General features: G+C 46.6%; 1 protein-coding gene across 1 annotated transcript in view; it reads right to left on the minus strand.

The window, feature by feature from the left end:
- The window catches only part of CDK19 (cyclin dependent kinase 19), a 391,521-nt gene that overhangs the window by 164,566 nt on the left and 202,538 nt on the right, over positions 1–24,417 (minus strand). Inside the window, exon 6 of the mRNA XM_030199212.1 lies at positions 9,298–9,429. Within this exon, the coding sequence (XP_030055072.1) occupies positions 9,298–9,429 (132 nt within the window). The remainder of the gene's footprint in view (positions 1–9,297; positions 9,430–24,417) is intronic.

A 24,417-nucleotide genomic window follows, 5' to 3' on the forward strand; every position in this document is an offset into this window, starting at 1 on the left:
AGCTCTCCCAAGCCTGACAAAAATAACGATACTGTCTCCAAAATACATCCAACACCACCTCAAGGTCCCAGACAGTGCCAGACACAACCAAGCAGCACCAACATGACTGCGTGACAGAAGAGGGAGGAGGAGGGGTACTGAGACCACAGAGAGGGAGGGGGGGGGAGGTATCTCTAGAAGCAGCAAAAGAGAAACAGCTCTCCCAAGCCTGCAAAAAATAACGACACTGTCTCCAAAATACATCCAAGACCAGCTCAAGGTCCCAGAGAGTGCCAGACACAAACAAGCACGAACATGACTGTGTGAGAGAAAGAAGAGGGAGGAGGGGGAAGGGATACCGAGACCAGAGGGGGAAAGGGGGTGTCCAGAGACATGAGAGGTAGGGGAGAGTGGAACCAGAAGGGGGGAGGGATCCTGTGACCACACAGAGGGAGGGGGGAGGTATCTCTGCCACACACACAGTGTCTCTCTCACTCTCATACACTGACCACCACACACTCTGTCTCACACTGTGTCACATTCACACACTCGCATACACTCTCATTCTCACACACACACTCTCTCACAGACACGCTCGCACCCACACTCTCTCTCTCACACACACACATTCACACTCTCATTCACACACAATCACTCTCAAACACACTCTATCAAACATACACACCCCAAGGAAACCCTTGCTAGCGCCCATTTCATTTGTGTCAGAAACGGGCCTTTTTTACTAGTGTTTTAATAAAATTATAAATCTCATAATTCTCCTTGGCGCAAATTTCCTTGGGCAGGCCATTCCAAAGTACCAGGACCTATCAAAAAATTGCTCTTTCCCTTGTACTTGCCCAACGCACCTAAGGGGGCACTGACATCCTGTAATCCTGCATTGTCCTAAAACACCTAATTGGTGTATATAATGTTGTCCACCTGCTTAAATATAGCGGCTTTTGATTCCATAATGATTTATGTGCTAGGCAAAGGATCTTAAACCTACTTTTAAAACAGACAGGCTACCAATGATATTTAACAAATAAAGGTGACACATGATCAAATAACCTGCCCTCCCGCGGGAGGTGGTGGAGATGAAAACAGTAGCAGAATTCAAGCATGTGTGGGATAAACATAAAGGAATCTTGTTCAGAAGGAATGGATCCTCAGAAGCTTAGCCGAGATTGGAAGGCGGGGCTGGTGTTTGGGAGGGGGGGCTAGTGCTGGGCAAGACTTCTACGGTCTGTGCCCTGAAAATGGCAGCTACAAATCAAGGTAAAGTATACACAATAAGTAGCACATATGAGTTTATCTTGTTGTCCGGCTAGATGGACCGTGCAGGTCTTTTCCTGCCGTCATCTACTATGTTACTATGTTATTCCCTAAAAGTCTAATCACAGTATTTTGCAATGTCTGCAGTCACCTACGCTGACAACCAGGTAGTCCCAAATATACTATATTGCCATAATCCTGCCTGGATGTAAATAAGGCATGTATTAGGGTTTGCAAAGCTATTTCAGCAAAATACCCCTTTAATGAACCCATTCAGTGAACAAAATGCCTTTTTCGCCAAGGAAGACATTTGATCCCCGAAAGATACAGCAGAATCAATCACCATCCTCAAATATATAAACTATTCACTATTGGAATGGGTTTATCAAACAGGTGTTAAAGTTGGGGAATGATAATTCCCACTTAACCAGCAGGTCATTGTCTTATTGATATTTAAGCGAAGACGTGTCAAGGGCATCAACTGTGCATGCCATGTGGCAGAATAACCTCAACATCTGCCAAGCCGTGATCTGCTGAGAGGTTCAAACCCGAGAAGCCAGTGCAACTACAGTATCTGCTCTCAGCCCCGGGAGGAAGGCTTGAACCTTCTGCCTATCAAGCACGGCTCCAATGAATTCCAATTGCTGGTCAGGGTGCAGATGGGACTTGGGGAGCACCTGAATAGTCCTCAACATGGACTCCCGAGAACCGTCCTTCGACCTGCTCTTCACTAGCCAATCGTCCAGATAAGGGAACACATGGACTCCCAGTTTGCGCAGGGATGCTGTGACTACTGCTAGACATTTGGTAAAAACTCTGGTGAGCTGATGCAAGACCAAAAGACAACATGCGGTAGTAGAAGTGGTGTGTTCCCAGCCAAAATCGCAGATACTACCTGTGAACTGGAAGTACTGGGAAGTGTGTTTATGCATTTGTCTCATACACGGTATCTTCAATAAAGTTGTTTTTTTTTTTTTATATTATACTAACATGAAGGGGGGCCTAGCAAAGCTTGAAGAATGGTCCACAATTTGGCAGCTAATATTTAATGCTAAAAAAATACAGGGTTATGAATTGGGCTACAAAACTTCGACGCAATGGTAAAGTTAGGGGGTTTTAAGAAATGAAATATGAAACAAAAAAGTGAGGAAAACAAATGAGGATGCCAAAAAATGCTTTATTATATAAGAAAAACGACCAGACACAGCCGTGTTTCGGCCCAAAGGCCTGCCTCAGGGGTCTTGAACAACCTTTGATGATATGGTGTGAAACGTACACTGTTGAAAATGTGCTACAACAAAAGCTTCTTTGGTCTCCTCTCTTCCAAAAAAAGTTAAAACGTCAATGCCAAAAGCAAGACTGTTCTACGTCTCTCCTAAAGGGACGTGTGTGCAATTGCCAACTCGTATAAGTTTAGGGGGTCAAATACTTTTGTGCACAAAAGAGGAGCAAAATTTGGATGTGATCAAATGTGATGATCTTAAAATGGTCAAACAGGTAGAAAACATGACAACAAAAGTTAGAAGGATGCTTGGGTGCATAAGGAGAGGAATGGCCAGCAGGAAAAAGAAGGTGAGGTGAGGTCTCCGGTGAGTCCTCATTTAGAGTCTTGTGTACAGTCATGGAAATTACACCTTCAAAAAGATATAAACAGGATGGAATCAGTCCAGAAGGTGGCTACCAAAATGGCCAGTGGTCTTTATCATAAAATGTATGGAGACATATTTAAAGAACTCACAGCCAGATGCACAAAGGTCCCGTTAAGAATCCGTCTGCGTTTTCAAATCGGTAAAAATTTACCAATTTAGAAACACAGAGGGATTCACTAAGAAAATTGCATGCAAATGAGATGCTTGTTGCTTTTGTGACCCAGCTCATTTGCATGTGACATGGGGGAAGCAAGTCGGTGAGCTAAGAATGCACAGAACAGTCAATACCGGATGAAACTGAAAGAAGCCAAGAGAGAGGTATGTCTGGTGAAGGCGCAAGCGGAAGAACAAATGGCTAGAAATGTAAGGAGGGGCGACAAAAATTTCTTCAAGTATATTAGTGAAAGGAGAATGACTAAAAAGGGAATTGTGAGTCTAAAAGATACAGCGAAACGCTATGTAGATAATGATGAAGAAAAAGCCAATTTGCTAAATAGATACTTTTGTTCTGTTTTCACTGAAGAAGATCCTGAAGAAGGACCACGAGGGACTGGCAAAAGAACACCTGAGAATGGAGTGGATAGAGCACCGTTCACAGAAGAGAGTGTGTATCAACAACTTGGAAAGCTAAAGGTGGACAAAGCCATGGGACCGGACGGGATCCACCCCAGAATATTGAGGGAGCTCAGAGAGGTTCTGGCGGGTCCTCTTAAAGATTTGTTTAATAAATCCTTGGAGACGGGAGAGGTTCCCAGGGATTGGAGAACGGCGGATGTGGTCCCTCTTCACAAAAGTGGTGATAGGGAAGAAGCTGGAAACTACAGACCGGTAAGCCTCTCTTCTGTTATTGGAAAAGTAATGGAAGCGATGCTGAAGGAAAGGATAGTGAATTTCCTGGAAGCCAATAAGTTGCAAGATCCGAGACAACATGGTTTTACCAGAGGGAAATCGTGCCAAACGAACCTCATTGAATTCTTTGATTGGGTAACTGGAGAATTGAATCATCGACATGCTATAGACGTAATCTACTTAGATTTTAGCAAAGCTTTTGACACGGTTCCCCACAGGAGGCTCTTAAATAAACTCGATGGGCTGAAGATAGGTCCCAAAGTGGTGAACTGGATTAGGAACTGGTTGACGGACAGACAACAGAGGGTGGTGGTAAATAGAGTTCGCTCGGAGGAGGGAAAGGTGAGTAGTGGAGTGCCTCAGGGATCGCTGCTGGGGCCGATTCTGTTCAATATATTTGTGAGTGACATTGCCGTAGGGTTAGAAGGTAAAGTTTGCCTATTTGCGGATGATACTAAGATTTGTAACAGAGTGGACACCCGGGAGGGAGTGGAAAGCATGAAAAAGGATCTGAGGAAGCTAGAAGAATGGTCTAAGGTTTGGCAATTAAAATTCAATGCGAAGAAATGCAAAGTGATGCACTTAGGGAGTAGAAACCCAAGAGAGACTTATGTGTTAGGCGGTGAGAGTCTGTTAGGTACTGAGGGGGAGAGGGATCTTGGTGTGATAGTATCCGAGGATCTGAAGGCGACGAAACAGTGTGACAAGGCGGTGGCCTTAGCGAGAAGGTTGCTAGGCTGTATAGAGAGAGGTGTGATCAGCAGAAGAAAGGAAGTGTTGATGCCCCTGTACAAGTTGTTGGTGAGGCCCCACCTGGAGTATTGTGTTCAGTTTTGGAGGCCGTACCTTGCGAAGGATGTTAAAAAAATGGAAGCGGTGCAAAGAAAAGCTTGAGAATGGTACGGGATTTGCGTTCCAAGATGTATGAAGAGAGACTTGCTGACCTGAACATGTATACCCTGGAGGAAAGGAGGAACACAGGGGTGATATGATACAGACATTCAAATATTTGAAAGGTATTAATCCACAAACAAATCTTTTCCGGAGATGGGAAGGCGGTAGAACGAGAGGACATGAAATGAGGTTGAAGGGGGACAGCCTCAGGAAAGATGTCAGGAAGTATTTTTTCACAGAGAGGGTGGTGGATGCTTGGAATGCCCTCCTGCGTGAGGTGGTGGAGATGAAAACGGTAACGGAATTTAAACATGCGTGGGATATGCATAAAGGAATCCTGTGCAGAAGGAATGGATCCTCAGAAGCTTAGCCGAAATTGGGTGGCGGAGCAGGTGGGGGGAAGAGGGGTTGGTGGGTGGGAGGCGAGGATAGTGGAGGGCAGACATACGGTCTGTGCCAGAGCCGGTGATGGGAGGCGGGAAGTACTGCTGGGCAGACTTGTACGGTCTGTGCCCTGAATAAGGCAGGTACAAATCAAGGTAAGGTATACACATATATTTGTCTTGTTGGGTAGACTGGATGGACCGTGCAGGTCTTTTTCTGCCATCATCTACTATGTTACTATGTAGATGGCTGTCATACACGCAGACACAAAAGCGCTTTTTTTGGATGGGCATACCTGTATTGCAGCTCCCTGCCTCCTGCTGCTAGGAAAAACCTCGCTCTGCTGCTCTCGGCTCTTCTGTAAGGAATCAGCATCAGAGCTTAGTTCCACCCCCAGCTGTTCCTGCTGCTTCCTTTTTTGGCTGGCTGACATCCTAGAATGCCCATCTCCCTGAAGATGAGTTCTCATTGGCTGGCTGCTGTCCCAACTCCTCCTCACTGTAGAACTTCCCTGATGACATCACTTTAGAGCTGTGAACTAATTGGATAAGAACTTCCTGGTGTCCCCCTCCAGTAATGAGTGGGCGGGACATCCCAGGCTTATGCTGTCCAATTGGTTTAGCCCCTCTCTGTGGAGGGGGATCTCCAGCCCTCCCTGAACCTGGGGGGGGGGGGGGCATCGGAGGGGGGGGACTGGAGGTCCAGTGGATTTCCAGCCTCCCTGTCACGGGGGGGGGGGGGGGGGGGGGGGTTGGTTGGTCACCAGGGAACTTTTGCTGGGGGAGTTAGGGGGGGGCTGGAGACCCATCAGATCTCCCGCCCTCCCTGAACCTGGGGGGGTGGGGGAGGACCGCAGGTCTGCTGGACCTCCAGCCTCCTGTCGCTGGCAGGTTTGTTGTTGGGGGGAATGGGGACCTACCAGCATGCAAATGCATACTGAACAGGGCTCACCATTCCCCCCCAATGATCTGCAAACCCTAACGTCAGCTCGGAGCTGGCGTTGGGTTTGCCGCAGCCAGCGACCCAATCTTTGGCGTGCTGGCTGCTGATCATTGGGGATGAATATGTTTAGCCCTGTTTAGCATGCATTTGCATGCTAGTTGTGTTCAGAGCCCTCAAGCGCATTGTTTCACATGCTCGAGGACTCTGATCATGGGGCGTTAGCAAACGCCGGCGCTAGTATGGTGCTAACAGTCTCTAGTGCCGGCGTTTGCTTCTGATCACCCCCCTCCCCCGAGGGAGGAATTGCTCAGCCTTGGAAGGAGGAAGGGAATCTCCTGTTGTTGCTGGTTAGTTTGTAAGGATTGGTGGGGCTTTATACACCCTTGGGGCAGATTTCTTCATTAATGTTTCTACAGGGAGAGAGACAGAGAGAGAGGTGTGGTGCTCCTGTTCTACACAGTTGTTTGTTAAATGCAGTGAAGCATGCTGAAACTTTCACTACCTCAAACTGTTTGCCTGAGTTTGAGTATGGAACTGATGGAACTTACATTTTGTTTGGAGTTACATTCTGAGAAAAGTTATAACTGTTAGCAGCAGAGCTGTGCTGGACTTATTTGCTGGACTAATTTTCTTTTATTTACTTTAACATCTCTGCTTGCCCTGCCCACTCCATCGTGGAGCTTTGGCTGAAGATTTGGCCTGATTGCCAAAGTGGGAAGAGTATTTTCCTCAACTGGAACTGCTCGAAGTATTTTAGGGAAAAGACTGTTTCTCATTTGGCTACACCTGGTTAGCTTGAAGGCAGATGCCTGCTTATATCTTATGTTGGCTCTCAGTGCCTGAACAAATAAAGCGTGCACTACAAAAGACCGCACTGTTAAACATTCTGCTGGCTCCCAGTCTGTGTTTTACTGGAGTTCTGCCCTATCTGGTCCATTCCTCTCCTGTTTTGACCTGCACAATGCCTGCAGAATTACAATATATATTAGGTTAGAGGAACAACAAGTCATCACCTACATCTTGTTTGTGGAACCTTGTGTCCATGAATCTAAGTGAACTGATAACAGCAACCATAACTGTTTCTTCTATCTGAAATATCTGAGCTCTGTAATCATAAAGGTTGACCAAACACTTCAACTCATCTCACCTTCCAAATATTATCCCCTCACTAGTCAAATCTCTTGCTCATATGGAGGGTTCCTAATCTAGGGAAGTAAATTACAACAATCAATAATTAGCACATACTGAACTACAATGTCACTTACTTCTCATGCAGCTTATTTCTTTTTTCATTTCTTTAAAAAAAAAAAAAAACAACAACAACAACAACAATACTTTGCCCTGTTCAATTGTTTGTAGCATGGGTTTACCATCCACTCAATTTCTGAGAACTATGGAGGGAATTCAGTAAATGGTGCTCTAAAACAAATATCCAGAAATGCCTTACAATATTTGCTTGTTAAACTACTAGTATGTTCTATCATTATCATGTTTGCTTGTTAAACTTGTGGCCTAGTGGTTAGGGTGGTGGACTTTGGTCCTGAGGAACTGAGTTCGATTCCCGGCACAGGCAGCTCCTTGTGACTCTGGGCAAGTCACTTAACCCTCCATTGCCCGCTGCATTGAGCCTGCCATGAGTGGGAAAGCGCGGGGTACAAATGTAACAAAAAATAAATAAAAAAATAAATTATCATCTTACCCAAGATCCTTCTATAATGCTAAATGTATATCTTCTTATATACTTCCACTATTCATGATGTATTGTAAGCCACATTGAGCCAGCAAAGAGGTGGGAAAATGTGGGATACAAATGCAATAAATAAAAAAAAAATAAAAATAAATTCAGCACCCCCCCCCCCCCAAAAGATCGGTGCTAAACGTGATTCTATAAAGTGCTTTATAGAACCGTACATCTATGGCATGGGGCTTATGCCTACTAAAAGCAGGTATAAATACCTAACTTAGGCATGGATCGACCTAATTCTATAATTCCACACATAACTTTTGGGAACGCCTCTGACATGCCCCTGCCCACACTTTTCAGATATGCACTATAAAAGTTGCACGTGGCTCTTTATACAATAACAAACAGCAAAATGCACATGCAACTGCCAATGTTTGGTTGTTAGTGCCCAATTATTGCTATTTAAGGACTAATTAATCAATTCAGTTGTGTGCACATCTTAGGCACATGTCAAAATTCGGCACGCAACTTTCAGTCGATACATAGAATCCAGGAGTAAATGTCTCAAAAACTTAACCTCTCTAATTCTACACCACCACACAATTATGCATCTTGAGCTCGCACTTACCTCTCCCATGCCCAAAATCTAAGCCCTGTCACTGACGGAGAAATAATGCTTGGATCTTGTTTCTCTAATATCTATAAATCTGCTTTTCATTATGTAGAAAACACTGCCCGTGCTCATTGTGCCTTTCACTCTTGCTACTGGAATTGTCGTCTCTGATTCTAGTGCTTGGTTCCTCGATTATTGCTGCCGATTTCTTGTTTGCAGCCCCCCAGCTCTAAAACTCTTAAAGTCTTCAGCATGTCCAATACACTGCAGCTCACCGGTTCCACAAATAAGGTTAAGGAAGTGCCAAGTCACTCCAGTCTTGCCAGAAGAGCACTTACTCAAAGCCCAGTTGAATATCACTCTTCTTACTTCTAAAACCCTTTCTGGCCTTTTTTCTGTCTTTTTCTACTCATAATCTTTTCTGTTCCCTCTGGCCCTTTAGGTACAGACATTTCTGTTCGAATGCCTGAGATACACAAGTGTATTGGACACAGTGCCGGAAAAAAATGGGACCCCCTTACATAGTTTTAAAATACTTTTAAACATTTAGTATGACCTTTGAAAATACATTGGTATAAATGGGGTTTTGTCTTAGTTAATTCATAATTTGTGTTCAAAGTGTCCTCCTTCCACCTTGACACATTCAGGAAGTCTTTGACACCACTGAGCTGGTTTATTTATTAAGAGCTCAACTGTTTTGTGAGCTCGATGTGCTGGAGCTCCATCCTGTTGAACAATAAAGTACTCAGAAATGTCTCAAATTTAAGGCAAAAGTTTCTGCTGCAGTAGGATGTTTTTGAATTATTTGGAAAAATGTTGGGGTCCCATTTTTTCCCACACACCATGTATAGTAATTCTGTAATGTAGAATTGCCAACCTACTAGAGGGGGACTGCATGGGTCTATTCCACCCTAATTAAAAACAGTAACCAGATCTTTCATTGGTATCCCTTCATTCCCACCAACAACACTTACACTTCCAGTTAAATTCTCTGGTTTACTCTGGCTTTCAGACAAATCATATTCACTTACCGATAGCCTTTGTGTAATGTCTTGCCCCAAGAAGCAGTTCTGGAGCTCTGTACCAGAATGTTACCACCACAGGATCCAAATCTGCCAGCGGTTTCAGAGGGGAGTTGAACAGTCTGGCAAAGCCCATGTCAGCTAAAAGAAGAGAGACATTACCAACAATCTTTACTGCAAAAACAGAGGCATATATAAAATCTCCCAAAATTACTCCTAGACAAAACAAAAGCAAATTTTGCTAAATGATTCCTTCTCAGAAAAATGCAATAATGATCAATTTCTATTGCCTACAAAGGGCTATTAATTTAAACAGCATTGCACACATGCAAGAAAAACAGAAAGACAGGAGAGCTGATTTAAAAAAATAAAAAATATAAGCACAGCAAGCAAAGAGACACCATGAGGATCCAAATGCTGTAGGATTCCACCCAGACTTTCCATTCTAAAGAACAACTGTGTCTGTCATGGGAGCTCTAGTGTACCAAGGTCAGGACAGTGGGGGTGATCTGCCCCAGGTGCAGACATCAAGGGGGTGCACAGATCAGGCATGCGGCTGTTGGCTCTGCCAGTCCCCTGCACCCATCAGGGGCAGGGGATTGGCAGAGATGACAGCCGTGTGCCTGTTCCACACACCCCCTTGCTCGTCGGAGTGGCAGTACTCTGCAGCTCCTCAGTACCTCTTCACTCTCATCTCTCCCTACATTCCTCCCCGGGAACTCCGTTCACTGGGTAAATCTCTCTTATCTGCACCCTTCTCCTCCACTGCTAACTCCAGACTCTGTTCCTTTTATCTTGCTGCACCATATGCCTGGAATAGACTTCCTGAGCCTGAACGTCAAGCTCCATCTCTGGCCGTCTTCAAATCTAAGCTAAAAGCCCACCTTTTTGATGCTGCTTTTAACTCCTAACCCTTATTCACTTGTTCAGAACCCTTATTTTATCATCCCCACCTTAGTAATTCCCTTATCTTTTATTTGTCCTGTTTGTCTGTCCTGATTAGATTGTAAGCTCTGTCAAGCAGGGACTGTCTGTTCATGTTCAAGTGTACAGCGCTGCGTACGTCTAGTAGCGCTATAGAAATGATAAGTAGTAGTAGTAATATCACCAAAATTCGCCCTTTCCTTTCTGAACACACTACTACTACCAGAACCCTAATCCACACTCTTATCACCTCTCGCTTAGACTATTGCAACTTGCTTTTCACATGTCTCCCACTTAGCCATCTCTCTCCTCTTCAATTTGTTCAAAATTCTGCTGCACGACTAATATTCCGCCAGTGTTGTTATGCTCATATTAGCCCTCTCCTCAAGTCACTTCACTGGCTTCCTATCCGTTTCCGCATACAGTTCAAACTCCTCTTATTGACCTGTAAGTGCATTCACTCTGCAGCTCCTCAGTACCTCTCCACTCTCATCTCTCCCTACATTCCTCCCCGGGAACTCCGTTCACTGGGTAAATCTCTCTTATCTGCACCCTTCTCCTCAACTGCTAACTCCAGACTCTGTTCCTTTTATCTTGCTGCACCATATAGACTTCCTGAGCCGGTACGTCAAGCTCCATCTCTGGCCGTCTTCAAATCTAAGCTAAAAGCCCACCTTTTTGATGCAGCTTTTAACTCCTAACCCTTATTCACTTGTTCAGAACCCTTATTTTATCATCCTCACTTTAATATTCCCTTATCTCTTGTTTGTCCTGTTTGTCTGTCCTAATTAGATTGTAAGCTCTGTCGAGCAGGGACTGTCTCTTCATGTTCACATGTACAGCGCTGTGTACGTCTAGTAGCGTTTTATAAATGATAAGTAGTAGTAGTAGTAGTAGCAGCAGCAATTAAGCTCTGCCTCGGGTGGCAATTAAGATAGGTAAGCCACTGCATGGGAGACGTCTATTTTGGATGGTTTAAATACAGGGGCTCCTGCCTCAAGACAGGGGATGGGCTAAATGATCACGAGATCCTTGAGGCCTAAGAAACTTTTATCATTTACTCTACAGGTAAAGAAACGTAAGATTTTCATCTAAAGTTTTCTCAAGGCTTAACTTTTTTTTTTTCATTTGGTTTTGGTAGTCTCTTTTTGCTTGTTTGAGTTTCTACTCCAGGGATAGGCAACCTCATTCTTCGGGTTTTCAGGATTTCCCTAATGAATATTTTTATTTATTTATTGAGATTTACTAACCACCTTTATGAAGAGATTCTTTAAGTACTCTGGCTCATTTTGTCTGAGGACCTTGAAAATCAAACACAGGGTTTTAAATTTAGCCCTGTAAGGTACTACTACTGCTTATCATTTCTATAGCGCTACTAGATGTAAGCAGCGCTGTACACTTGAACATGAAGAGACAGTCCCTGCTCGACAAAGCTTACAATCTAATTAGGACAAACAAGAGATAAGGGAATATTAGTGAGGATGATAAAATAAGGGTTCTGAATAAGTGAATAAGGGTTAAGAGTTAAAAGCAGCATAAAAAAGGGGGCTTTTAGCTTATATTTGAAGACGGCCAGAGATGGAGCTTGACGTACCGGCTCAGGAAGTCTATTCCAGGCATATGGTGCAGCAAGATAAAAGGAACAGAGTCTGGAGTTAGCCGTGGAGAAGGGTGCAGATAAGGTAAAATTATGTATCATACCTGATAATTTTCTTTCCATTAATCATAGCTGATCAATCCATAGACTGGTGGGTTGTGTCCATCTACCAGCAGGTGGAGATAGAGAGCAAACTTTTGCCTCCCTATATGTGGTCATGTGCTGCCGGAAACTCCTCAGTATGTCGATATCAAAGCTCCATCCGCAGGACTCAGCACTTAGAGAATTACACCCACGAAGGGACACTCTGCCCAGCTCACCACCGCCGAAACGGGGGAGGGGAATTAACCCAGCTCATCCCCACACAAGTGGGGGAGGGGAATCCGTCCAGCTCATCCCCGCGGAGCGGGGGAGGGACACCACACCCGCCGATGCGGGGGGATCTGGCTTATCCTGCAACCGCAACCGCGGGAGGAGCTGACTGACCCTAACACCGCCGAAGCGGGAGGGGTACAAAGCTGCCCTACAGCCGCACGAAGCGGGAGGGAGTGCCGGCAGAATTTAAATCTCAATCCAGCCCCGTAAAACGGAGGGGAGAGGAATGCAGCAGCTCACTGTAACACAAACTCGTCTCAACTCTTGAAGAATCCAAGTGAAAAAACTTGAACACGAAGTCTTTCTGAAGTAACTGAAGACTAAACTTGAACCTGAAATGCAACCAGAATAAAAACAGTACAGATATCTGGGAGGGGCTATGGATTGATCAGCTATGATTAATGGAAAGAAAATTATCAGGTATGATACATAATTTTACCTTCCATATCATCAAGCTGATCAATCCATAGACTGGTGGGATGTACCGAAGCAGTACTCACCCAGGGCGGGACATTGAAATCCCTGACCTCAACACTGAAGCTCCAAACCGGGCCTCCGCCCGTGCAGCCACAGTCAAGCGGTAATGCTTGGAGAATGTATGAGCCGAAGCCCAAGTTGCCGCCTTGCATATCTCTTCCAAGGAGACGGACCCGGCCTCTGCCATCGAGGCCGCCTGAGCTCTAGTGGAGTGAGCCTTCAGCTGGATAGGCGGCACCTTCCCCGCGGCCACATAAGCCGCTGCAATGGCTTCCTTGACCCATCGTGCCACTGTAGGCTTAGCAGCCTGCAGACCCTTACGAGGACCTGCAAACAGGACAAACAGATGATCCGATTTCCGGAACTCATTGGTCACTTCCAAGTATCTGATGATGACTCGTCTCACATCCAGATATTTAAGAGCAGAGTACTCCTCTGGGTAGTCCTCCCTACAAAAGGAAGGGAGACAGAGCTGCTGATTCACATGGAAGCGAGAAACAATCTTGGGCAGGAAGGAAGGCACTGTGCGAATAGTCACTCCTGCCTCAGTGAACTGCAGAAAGGGCTCTCAACATGAGAGCGCCTGGAGCTCGGAAACTCTTCTGGCTGAAGTGATAGCCACTAAAAAGACTGCTTTCAACGTCAGGTCTTTCAGAGATGCCCTCGACAAGGGTTCAAAAGGCGGCTTCTGCAATGCTCTTAGCACCAGGTTGAGATTCCACGCAGGCACCACTGAGTGCAGAGGAGGGCGCAGGTGATTAACTCCCTTGAGAAAGCGCACCACATCTGGCTGCGAAGCCAGGGAAGCACCCTTCAGGCGGCCCCTGAAGCAAGCCAGAGCCGCTACCTGGACTTTAAGGGAACTGAGCGACAGGCCTTTCTCCAGATCTTCTTGCAGGAACGCCAACACTGAAGAAATTGGAGCAGTGAAGGGAGAAAGTGAGCCTGCTTCATACCACGCTGCAAATATACGCCAAACCCTGGCGTAAGCAGTAGAAGTAGAGCGCTTCCTCGCTCTCAGCATAGTGGCGATGACCTTGTCTGAGAAGCCCTTCTTTCTCAGACGCTGCCGCTCAATAGCCAGGCCGTAAGACCAAAGGGGGAGGGATCCTCCATCACCATGGGACCCTGATGTAACAGGCCCTGCTCCACTGGCAGCCGCAGAGGATCGTCGACTGAGAGCCTGATCAAGTCCGCATACCAGGGACGTCTGGGCCAATCCGGACCCACCAGGATTACCCTGCCGAGATGCTTTGCCACCCGGTCTAGCACCCTGCCCAACATGGGCCAGGGCGGGAACACATAGAGAAGCTCTTGAGTCGGCCACTGTTGGAGAAGAGCATCTACTCCCAGGGATCGAGGGTCCCGTCCTCTGCTGAAAAAGCGCGGCACTTGGCAATTGGCCGATGACGCCATCAGATCTAGGCTCGGCTGGCCCCAGCGCTTCGTGATGTCCAAGAACGCCTGAGCAGATAGCTGCCACTCTCCGGGCTCCAAGGTATGGCGACTGAGAAAGTCCGCCTTGACATTCATGACTCCGGCAATGTGGGCCGCTGACAGCTGCTCCAGGTTCGCTTCTGCCCACTGGCATAGATTCATAGCCTCCTTGGCTAGAGGGGCGCTCTTGGTACCTCCCTGGCGGTTGACATAGGCCACAGCCGTGGCATTGTCCGACAGGACCCGTACCGGCTTCAACACCAGTACCGGGATGAACTCCAAAAGCGCCAACCGAATGGCTCTGAGTTCCAGGAGGTTGATAGACCACTTTGCCTCTGCAGGAGACCAGAGCCCCTGCGCTGTCCTTCCCAAGCAGTGGGCTCCCCAGCCCGACAAAGAGGCGTCCGTCGTGACGACAATCCACTCCGGGGTCCCCAGAGGCATTCCCGCAGACAACTTGTCTGTCTGCATCCACCAGCTCAGCGCCTTGCGCACTGCTGGGTCCAAGGGAAGGCGCACAGCATAATCCTCCGACATCGGAGTCCAGCGCTGCAGCAGAGATTGTTGTAGTGGTCTCATATGAGCCCTGGCCCAGGGCACTACTTCCATCGTGGCCGGCATAGAGCTCAACAGCTGCACATAGTCCCAAGCCCGAAGAGGAGAGGCTACTAGGAACTGGTCCACCTGAGCCTGAAGCTTGACAATCCGATTGTCTGGCAGGAACACTCTGCCCACTTGGGTGTCGAATCGAACTCCCAGATACTCCAGGGACTGAGTCGGGCGCAGCTGGCTTTTCTCCCAGTTGATGATCCATCCCAGGGAGCTCAAAAGAGCAACTACCCGGTCCACAGCTTTGCCACACTCTGCATAAGAGGGGGCTCGGATCAACCAGTCGTCCAGATAAGGATGGACTTGTACTCCTTCCTTTCGCAGGAAGGCCGCGATGACCACCATTACTTTGGAAAAGGTCCGCGGAGCAGTAGCCAACCCGAACGGGAGGGCTCTGAACTGGAAGTGTCGGCCCAGGACTGCAAAACACAGAAAGCGTTGATGAGGAGGCCAGATGGGAATATGCAAGTACGCTTCCTTGATGTCCAAGGATGCCAGGTACTCCCCTGCCTTCACTGCCGCTATAACAGAGCGGAGAGTCTCCATGCGAAAGTGCCGCACTTTCAAGGCCCGATTGACCCCTTTGAGGTCGAGGATAGGCCGCACAGAACCTCCTTTCTTTGGTACCACAAAGTAAATGGAGTAACGCCCCTTGCCAAGCTGACTTTCTGGCACCGGAACGACCGCACCCAGGCGGATCAGATTGTCCAAAGTCTGCTGCACTGCCACAGCTTTGACCGGAGACTTGCAGGGAGAGAGAACAAACCCGTCTCTTAAGGGTCGGCAGAACTCTAGCTTGTAGCCGTCTCTGATGACTTCCAGCACCCAAGCATCTGAAGTTATTGTGGTCCACTCGCCCAGAAACGAGGACAGCCGTCCTCCAATCTGCACTGGGGCGTGGACCAAGGCCCCGTCATTGGGCACGAGACCCTGGGGGAGGACCGGAGGGAGCACCTCCGGGACGGCGGTCTCTGCGAAAGGAATGCTGCTTGGGGGAGAAATTCCTCTTAAAGGAAGAGGGGGCAGAGGAACCCGACCTGCCCGGGCGGTACCGATGGGCTTCCTGAAACCGTCCTCTGGAGGTACCGGGACGAGTACTAGCCCGAGCCCTGACCTCTGGTAACTTCTTACCCTTAGACGTGCCGAGATCGGTCACGATTTTGTCCAGCTCGACCCCAAAGAGCAGCTTGCCTTTAAAAGGCAATCTAGCCAGGCGGGACTTAGAGGCGTGGTCAGCAGACCAATGTTTCAGCCAAAGCCACCGCCGCGCAGAGATTGTCTGAGCCATGCCTTTAGCTGAGGCCCTCAAGACATCATACAGCAAGTCTGCCAAATAGGCTAAGCCCGATTCCAGGGCCGGCCAATCAGCCCTCAAGGAATGATCCGAGGGGGAAGCCCGCTGCACCATAGTCAGGCACGCCCTGGCCACATAGGAGCCGCAAACTGAGGCCTGCAAACTTAAAGCAGTCGCCTCAAAGGACGACCTTAAGGCCGCCTCCAATCTTCTGTCTTGGGCGTCCTTTAGGGCCGTGCCACCTTCCACCGGCAACGCCGTTTTCTTAGTCACCGCAGTGATTAAAGAATCCACGGTAGGCCACAGATAGGCCTCACGTTCACTTTCAGTCAAAGGATAGAGGCGGGACATAGCCCTAGCCACTTTAAGGCTCGCTTCAGGGACATCCCATTGAGCCGAAATTAAGGTGTGCATGGCATCATGCACGTGGAAGGTTCTAGGCGGGCGCTTTGTCCCCAGCATAATGGCAGAGCCAACAGGGGCTGAGGGAGAGACGTCCTCCGGAGAGGAAATCTTCAAAGTGTCCATGGCCTGTATCAATAGGTTGGGCAAATCCTCTAAGCTAAAAAGCCGCGCTGCAGAGGGGTCATCCGCTCCATCCGAGCGGGGATCCGTCTCCTCCAAGGAATCCGCAAAGGACCGTTGGGAGAACTCAGATACGCTGCCCTCATCTACATCGGAGGAGACAAAGTCCTCCAAGGCCTGGGAATCAACCCGAGGGCGTTTACCTCTGGGAACCTCAACCTCTTTACCAGACGAGGGAGCAGGGGCAGCGTTTTGCATAAGGAAGGCCTGATGCAGCAGCAAAACAAACTCGGGGGAGAAACCCCCCAGACTGTGCACTTCCGCAGCCTGGGCTACAGCCCTAGACGCACTCTCAACCGGCGTTCGCAAGAGCGGGGGAGAGACATGCTGCGCATCCAAAATGGCGTCCGGCGCGACACTCCGCGAAGGAGCCGCGCGGGAAGAACGGCACTTAACTTTAGCCGCTTTTGTGCCGTCGCCCAAATTAAGGGCGTTCATGGCATTAATGTCTCCAACCTCAAGGGCGGCCCAAGAAGAAGCCGTCCGAGCCGCGTGGCCGGCCAAGATGGCGGAGGCGAGGAGCGGGGGATGGGCGTTTATGGCGGGAAAAACCGCCACGCCGGAGGAAGGACCGGGACATTCATCGGTCACGAAACTGTCACCCAACAAGGGCGAATCAGGCTTTAAGACCCCCGCATCCCCTCTAGAAGCGCTCAAGCGATCCGGGGAGCGACTCTTTGCGCCCTCGCCCTCTGACGCCATATGCCACGAGGAGAAGAATCGGGGAACCCCCTGCCCGCTATAAAAAGGTAAAAATTACCTGCTTGCCGCTCCGAGCTGTAACGACCTGGTGTCCCAGTGAGTAGCTGCAATAAACGTTTAAATAAACGTCGAAATAAACGCCTTTAAGGACATTCAAATTTTTTTTTTTTTTTTTTTACGGAGCCAGCAGGAGGGGGGAGAAAAGGAGGGACCTGGCACCACCAGGTTTGCACTTGCTCAAAAGAGCCCTCAACCCCAGGCACTCAACAAAACCTAAGAATTAGGCTTGGAGGCCTAGCCAGAGCTGCTGCTGTGTGTGACCACCACCTGCTGAGATAGAGAACATACTGAGGAGTTTCCGGCAGCACATGACCACATATAGGGAGGCAAAAGTTTGCTCTCTATCTCCACCTGCTGGTAGATGGACACAACCCACCAGTCTATGGATTGATCAGCTTGATGATATGGAAGAGAGATTTACCCAGTGAACGGAGTTCCCGGGGAGGACCTGGTAGCCAGTGTAGTATTTGCAGAAAAGGTATGATTTGGTCATGCTGCTTGTAGCCTTCTATCAGTTGTGCTGCAACATTCTGAATGTGTTGGAGCTGATGCAAACTCTTTTTTGGTTTGACCAGTGGAGGAGTGGCCTAGTGGTTAGGGTGGTGGACTTTGGTCCTGGGGAACTGAGGAACTGAGTTCGATTCCCGGCACAGGCAGCTCCTTGTGACTCTGGGCAAGTCACTTAACCCTCCATTGCCCGCCGCATAGAGCCTGCCATGAGTGGGAAAGTGCGGGGTACAAAATGTAACAAAAAAAAAAAAGCATTATAGTAGTTTAGTCATGATGTTATCATGGTATGGACCACTGTGGTCAGACTTGTCTTTTCAATATATGGAGATTTCGTAGCTGCTACAAATGAGAGAGACAATTTTTAAAGGTTGTTTGAACTTGTGGGATCAGAGTGTGTGATGAGTCCAGCAGTATCCTAAGATTCCTGGCCTGTGATTTTAGAGGGGGTTCAGGCAGAGTTTGCTGCTGTTTGCCTATTTCTGACTTGCGGTTAGACAGGCAGTCAGTTTACTCAAAGCTGTGGTTAGATCTGGTTCAGTGGGTATGAGTAGTTGAACATCAATAGCAGAGATATAGAATTTTGTATCCATCAACCAAAGCAACTCAGCCAGAGGCTTGAGGTAGACATCAAATAAAATGGGAGACAGTATGGATCTCTGTGGCACCACACAGTTCAGTGCCCAAGGTAATTATGTGCTGTTGCTGAACAGAACTGATTGTTGTCTGTCTGACAAATAGGATTTGAACCATCTAAATACTATGCCACTGATACCTGTTTTGGCTAGTCTTATAAGCATGATATTATGATCCACAATGTCGAAGGCTGCTGAGAATTCCAGCAACACTGGTATCGAGGCAGATTCCCTGTCATGATTTCTGTGCAGGGGCGTAGCCAGACCTCGCCAGGAGGGGGGGCCAGAGCCCGAGGTGGGGGGGCACTGATTAGCCGCCCCCCCCCCGAGCCGCCGCCACCACATCGGACCCCCCCCCCCCCTGCCAGCCTGCCCACGATCCCCTTCAACCCCCCTCCCGCCACCAACTCTCCCCCGCCGTCGCTGCCCGCCCCGTCGTTGCAAATGATACCTTTTTTGAAGAGAGACTCCCTTCCGCGCTCGAGTAGCGCCTTTCTTCAATGAAGTTCCGGCGATCAGCTGTTTCGACGCGAAACAGCTGATCGCCGGAACTTCGTTGAAGAAAGGCGCTACTCGAGCGCGGAAGGGAGTCTCTCTTCAAAAAAGGTATCATTTGCGGCGACAGCGGGGAGAGTTGGTGGCGGGAGGGGGGTTGAAGGGGATCGTGGGGCAGGGGGCCGGGGCCAGGGCCAAATCTACGGGGGCCCGGGCCCCCTCAGGCCCCACGTAGCTATGCCACTGGTGCAGATCTTCACAAAGGGACACAAGAACAGTCTGTTCCATACCCAGGACTGAAGCTAGATTCATTGGCTAGACCCATGTCACTTTTAATTAGCCAGTTGTTGAGTTGAATGCAGACTGTTCTATAAGTTTTGAATAAAAATAGTGAAAAACCATTTATTGCTGAAAATAAGTGCTGCTGCTTTGTTATTTATTTATTTAAAGCATTTATATCCCACATTTTCCCACTGGTTGTAGGCTCAATGTGGCTTAAAATAGGCTAAGTCAAGAATACATACTAATGGCATATTAAAAACATTACAAACAGTAAATTAAAGTTTGGTATTGTATTAAACAATAGAAAAGAAAATAGATTCAAGTGTTTCTGGATTAATTTGAGACCAAGAAGTTGAACTGATTATGTTGCATCTGGAGAGTAGACCTTTTTGAATAGGATGGACTTTAATAATTTCCTAAACTTTAGATAGTTCTGGGTTGATTTAACTAATTTAGGTAAGGCGTTCCACAGTCGAGTACCCAAGAAAGGGAAGTTGGAAGCATATGAAGATTTGTATTTGAGGCTTTGGAGATTGTTCCGGTATCATTGTTTTGAAACTACACAAACAATTTGTTGAATATACAATTTTATATGAAAGAAGACATAATACTTAAAAAAAAATACTTGACTTTGCAATAAATATTGAACATTCTTTGAACTCTGGGAAATTTTTAACCTATGATTATAGCTGGGCATTTATGTGTTCTGATGCACTTGCCCATTGGCGTTATAGCTATGATGCTAGCCATATGGAAGATTTTCTCCCCTTATAAAAAAAATCACTAATATAGGCTGTGCTAGTCCATTGTTTTGCTGCTTTTGTGACTTTTCACTTTTTTTTATTCAGTGGTTGTGCCATTTTTTTTTTTGTTTATATGATTGTTCTCTAAGTTTTGCCACAAAAGGAATGTTAGAGAGTGGTCTGTAGTTTTTGAGCTTGACCTGGTCGTGACCTCTTCTTCAGTAGGGAGCACACCACAGCTCTTTTTAGTATTGTTGGCAGCTGCCCTTCCACAACAGAGGCATTAACAATTTTAGAGGCACGTTCAATGTGGTCTATGCTTGCTCATTCTACTATCTTTATTGAGCAGGGGTCAAGAGGGCAGGTTGTAGGCCTTAGACCTTTCAGGATATTTTCAATAGTTTCTTCTGTGACCTGGTTGAATGGTTGTGCATGATGGAGGAGACGGAGTGTTCTCTGCATGTAATGGAAGATGTAAAGGACTGTTTTTCAATCCTGCTTTGATCAATAATGAACTCTGAAATCTTCTGTCTTTGACCGAAAGTAACTTTCCTTGTAAATACAAAAACAAGTTGTAAGATAAGAATTAATTTGGTATGCAAAGGGGAGGATGGTTCTTGTTTTCGGAAGTTCAACTTGGCCACCTGGACGTGGAAAGCACGTGACCACGTTCCCACAGTATGGCTTGTTTAACTAAACAGAGAAGCATTCTGTAATTTTCCTTAGCTCTGAACATGAGTTCTGAGCCTAATAAAAAGGGGAGTTTCTTTCAGTGAAATCGGGAGCTCATCTGTGAGTAATGTTCCTGGTCTAAAAAGCTCCTGGCTTTTGCTATAACGGGGCCCCCCAAGTGATGATAAGAGCCTGGATGATGTAAGGACCAGTGATGATTGTATGTATAGTGTATTATTGCTTCTTTTCCTAGTCTAAGAACTCTTAGCATTGCTTATATGTAGAGACCAGTGATGTAATGATTGTTTATATAGCTAATCATTGTATATATCTTAATCATTGTAGATTTTAGCACCTCTAATAAAGGTTTCATTTATCTAATACGAATCCAAAATAATCCACGGTAATTGAGTAGTCTGTGTCAGTGAGACAGGCTGTAAATCCATAGCAGTACATACATTAGCTGGTGGGAGCTTTGATGGGCCTGTCTGTAGGTCCTGATGGAGGCCTTTAATTTTGTTGGTAAAGTATGTGGCAAAATTGTTACTGGCTAATTGTGACTGGGAAGGCTGGTTGTGTTGTAGGGTTTGCAGTAGGCTGTTTACTATTTTAAATAGCTGCTTGGTTGAATTTGCAGCTTGTTCAATGTGTTGACATAAATATTATTTTTTGGCTGTTGTTAAAGCCTGGCGGTACATTGCCATGTATTTCTTACAGTTGAGACTGTCTTCAACTGGGTGATATTTTCAGCATTTTCTTTCAAGCTGACGTCCTGGGAAGAACCACAGGGAACATTCATGCATAAACCATAGGACATTCTTTAGAGGGGCCATTTTTTCTAATGCCATTGCTAAGCGTGCATTCCAGATATCCACCTGTTTTGAAGTGACATCTTGAAATTAGCCTGAGCTAAACGCGCTGTGATTGGCTCAGAGACATCCAGGTCTCTCAGCTGAGTGAAGCATAGCCAAAAAGGCCGTTTTTATTATTGCGGGGTTGAATGATGTCCAAAAGAGCTTGCAGCATCGGAGCCTGTTTGATTTTTTTTTTTTTTAATAAAGCTTCGCTTCAAAAAGAAAACGTCCATGTTGGCCGCCCCCCCACCCCCCCACAATAATAAAAACGGCCTTTTTGGCCGTGCTTCACTCAGCTGAGAGACCTGGAAGTAAGGGAGGGACATCCGAGTAAGTATAGTTGTGGCCAAGTGGTTAGAGCACTGGTCTTGTAATCCAGATGTGGCGGGTTCATATCCCACTAATAGTTTTCTAAAAAAAAAAAAGGGACGAGCACTTAGATTTTTTTTCCACTTTTTAAGTTGTATGAAGTCTTTATTGAACATTTATCAAAACAACATAACAAAATACAGCACTCCAGAACAAGTAAGTAATAGCATAACTGATCAGCTCCAAGTCTCTCTCAGCCAATCCCAGCCTGTTTAGCTGTGATTGGCTGAGAGAGACCTAGAGGGAGGGACGTTCAAAAAGTTTTGATTTTTGTGTCCTCTCACGTCCCGATCCTCGGTGCACAAGTTGAAAACTGCTTAAGCGTCGCTTGCCTTTGTGCCAGGCTGAAAGAAAATAAAAAGCAGCTTTTCAAAACCCCTCAGAGAAAAACTACATTGGCTCCCATTAAAAGATCGAATTGTATTCAAAACCTGCATCCTGTTTCATAAAATTGTTCATGGAGAGGCCCCGTTACACATGTCAGACCTCATAGACTTACCAGCAAGGAACACAAAAAGACCAACACGCACTCTCTTGAACCTCCATTACCCCAGTTGCAAAGGACTTAAATATAAATCAATTTATGCTTCTAGCTTCTCCTACATCGGCACACAACTGTGGAATAAACTACCAACTGCCATAAAAACTATGCACGTTCTGACAGACTTCCGTAAACTACTAAAGACTAACTTGTTCAAAGAGACGTACCTAAAAGATCTTTCATAATGACCAGACATCAAAACCTTACCAATTCAAGTTAACATTGAACTCTTTTTATTTGTTTACTTATTCACATGAATATTGTTGAATGTTTTTACATCTACTCTGATCTTTAATGCCTGAAGTGAACTGTAGATCTACTTCTTATAACTTATCCTATATTTTCTGTACTTAAATGCAATAATACTCTGTATTTCTCATTCCGGAAATGGCGATCGCCATTACGGCATAATGTAAGCCACATTGAGCCTGCAAATAGGTGGGAAAATGTGGGATACAAATGCTGCAAATAATAAAAAAAAATAATAAGAATAATAATTTCTGGGCTGGAAGGCTCCTCCGTATCGTCAGGTTAATATTTATTCTCTTGCCTCTGAACTGTACATTAGCTTGTAGCCTGTAAAAAGAACATCTTTTTAGAGGGAGTTTTTTTTTATAGTGAAGGACATACGCAGAGCAGCCAGCATAACGCTTGGCTGCTCTGCGCATGCTCGACCGGCCGACTATCCGACTGTTTAACAACGGAATAGAGAATGCAAGTGAGCTACAACGAGCAGCTCATTTGCATTCCTATTCCTTGATGCATGCCCGTTCCTTACCAATTCACTAAGGGAATCGGTAAGGGAAGGGCTTTAACGATTGATTAGTGCATCTAGCTCTCAGTCATGATCAGGGCGTAGACCGTAGAAGTCTGCATCAGACTTGTGCTGTTTATTCTATTTATATTTTGTGCTTTTAAATCCTGAAGCAAGGTAAAATAGTTTTTAAAATTCAGTATCTAACATCCAGTGGCGTAGCCAAACAGCCAATTTTGGGTGGGCCTGAGCCCAAATTGGATGGGCACAACATTTTTTCTGCCCCTGTCCTACTCCCACATGTCACCCCCACATTTTACCCTCTCATCCACCCCCATGTTCAATCTCTCTTTCTTCCTCCCTCTCTCCTTCTCTCAACATCAATCTCACTGTCTCCCTTCCTTGTGCCCTTGGTCCAACATCTCTCTTGTTCTTCCTTCTTCTTCCCCATACAGTATTTCTCCCTCTCTCCTACTTCTATGTCCAACATTTCTCTCTCTCTCTCTCTCTCCCTGTCTCTTTTGCATCTCTCCCTCCCTCCCACTCCACATCCAGCATTTCTTCCTCTCTCTCCCATGCATCTCTCCCTCCCCCTCCATCCTCATGTCCATTTCTCCCTCTCACCTCAGCATCTCTTCCTCTCTCTCCATCCCATGCAGCAGCTCTTCCTCCCACGCCACCTCCAATAGTTGTCTCCCCCAATGTAGCATCTCTCCCTCCCATCCTATGTCCAACTTTCTCCCTCACTCCTTACCCCCCTGTGCAGCAACTCTCCCTCCCATCCCAAATAATTATTTTTTCTTACCTACACCCCATGCATCTCTTCCTCCCTCACCTCAAAAAATTAATCCTCTTTCTTCCCTCCCCATGTGCAGCACCTCTTTCACCCCTCCCCTCCATACAGTTGTTTTTGTGATCCTTTGTCTGAATCTCCCCTCTCCTTTTACAAACATCACATCAGCTTGTCCTCCTGTGCCTACCTCGAAGAACTTCTACCTGAAATTCTTCTCCCCGCTGCTGGATCAGACACACAGAGAAGCACAACTGAAAAGGCGACTGATATCCTACAGCCCAGCATCAACTGGCGGATGGGGAAGCAAAACCAAATGCAAGAGAAAAAAAAAGTGTGTTTTAAGTAAGACTTTAAAGGGAGAGAAGGACAATTCAGAAGAAAACGCTTGAGGGAAATTATTCCAGAGCTGCAAACGCATATCAAT

This window comes from Microcaecilia unicolor, chromosome 3 (genome assembly GCF_901765095.1).
Source record: "Microcaecilia unicolor chromosome 3, aMicUni1.1, whole genome shotgun sequence".
Classification (NCBI taxonomy): Eukaryota; Metazoa; Chordata; class Amphibia; order Gymnophiona; family Siphonopidae; genus Microcaecilia; species Microcaecilia unicolor.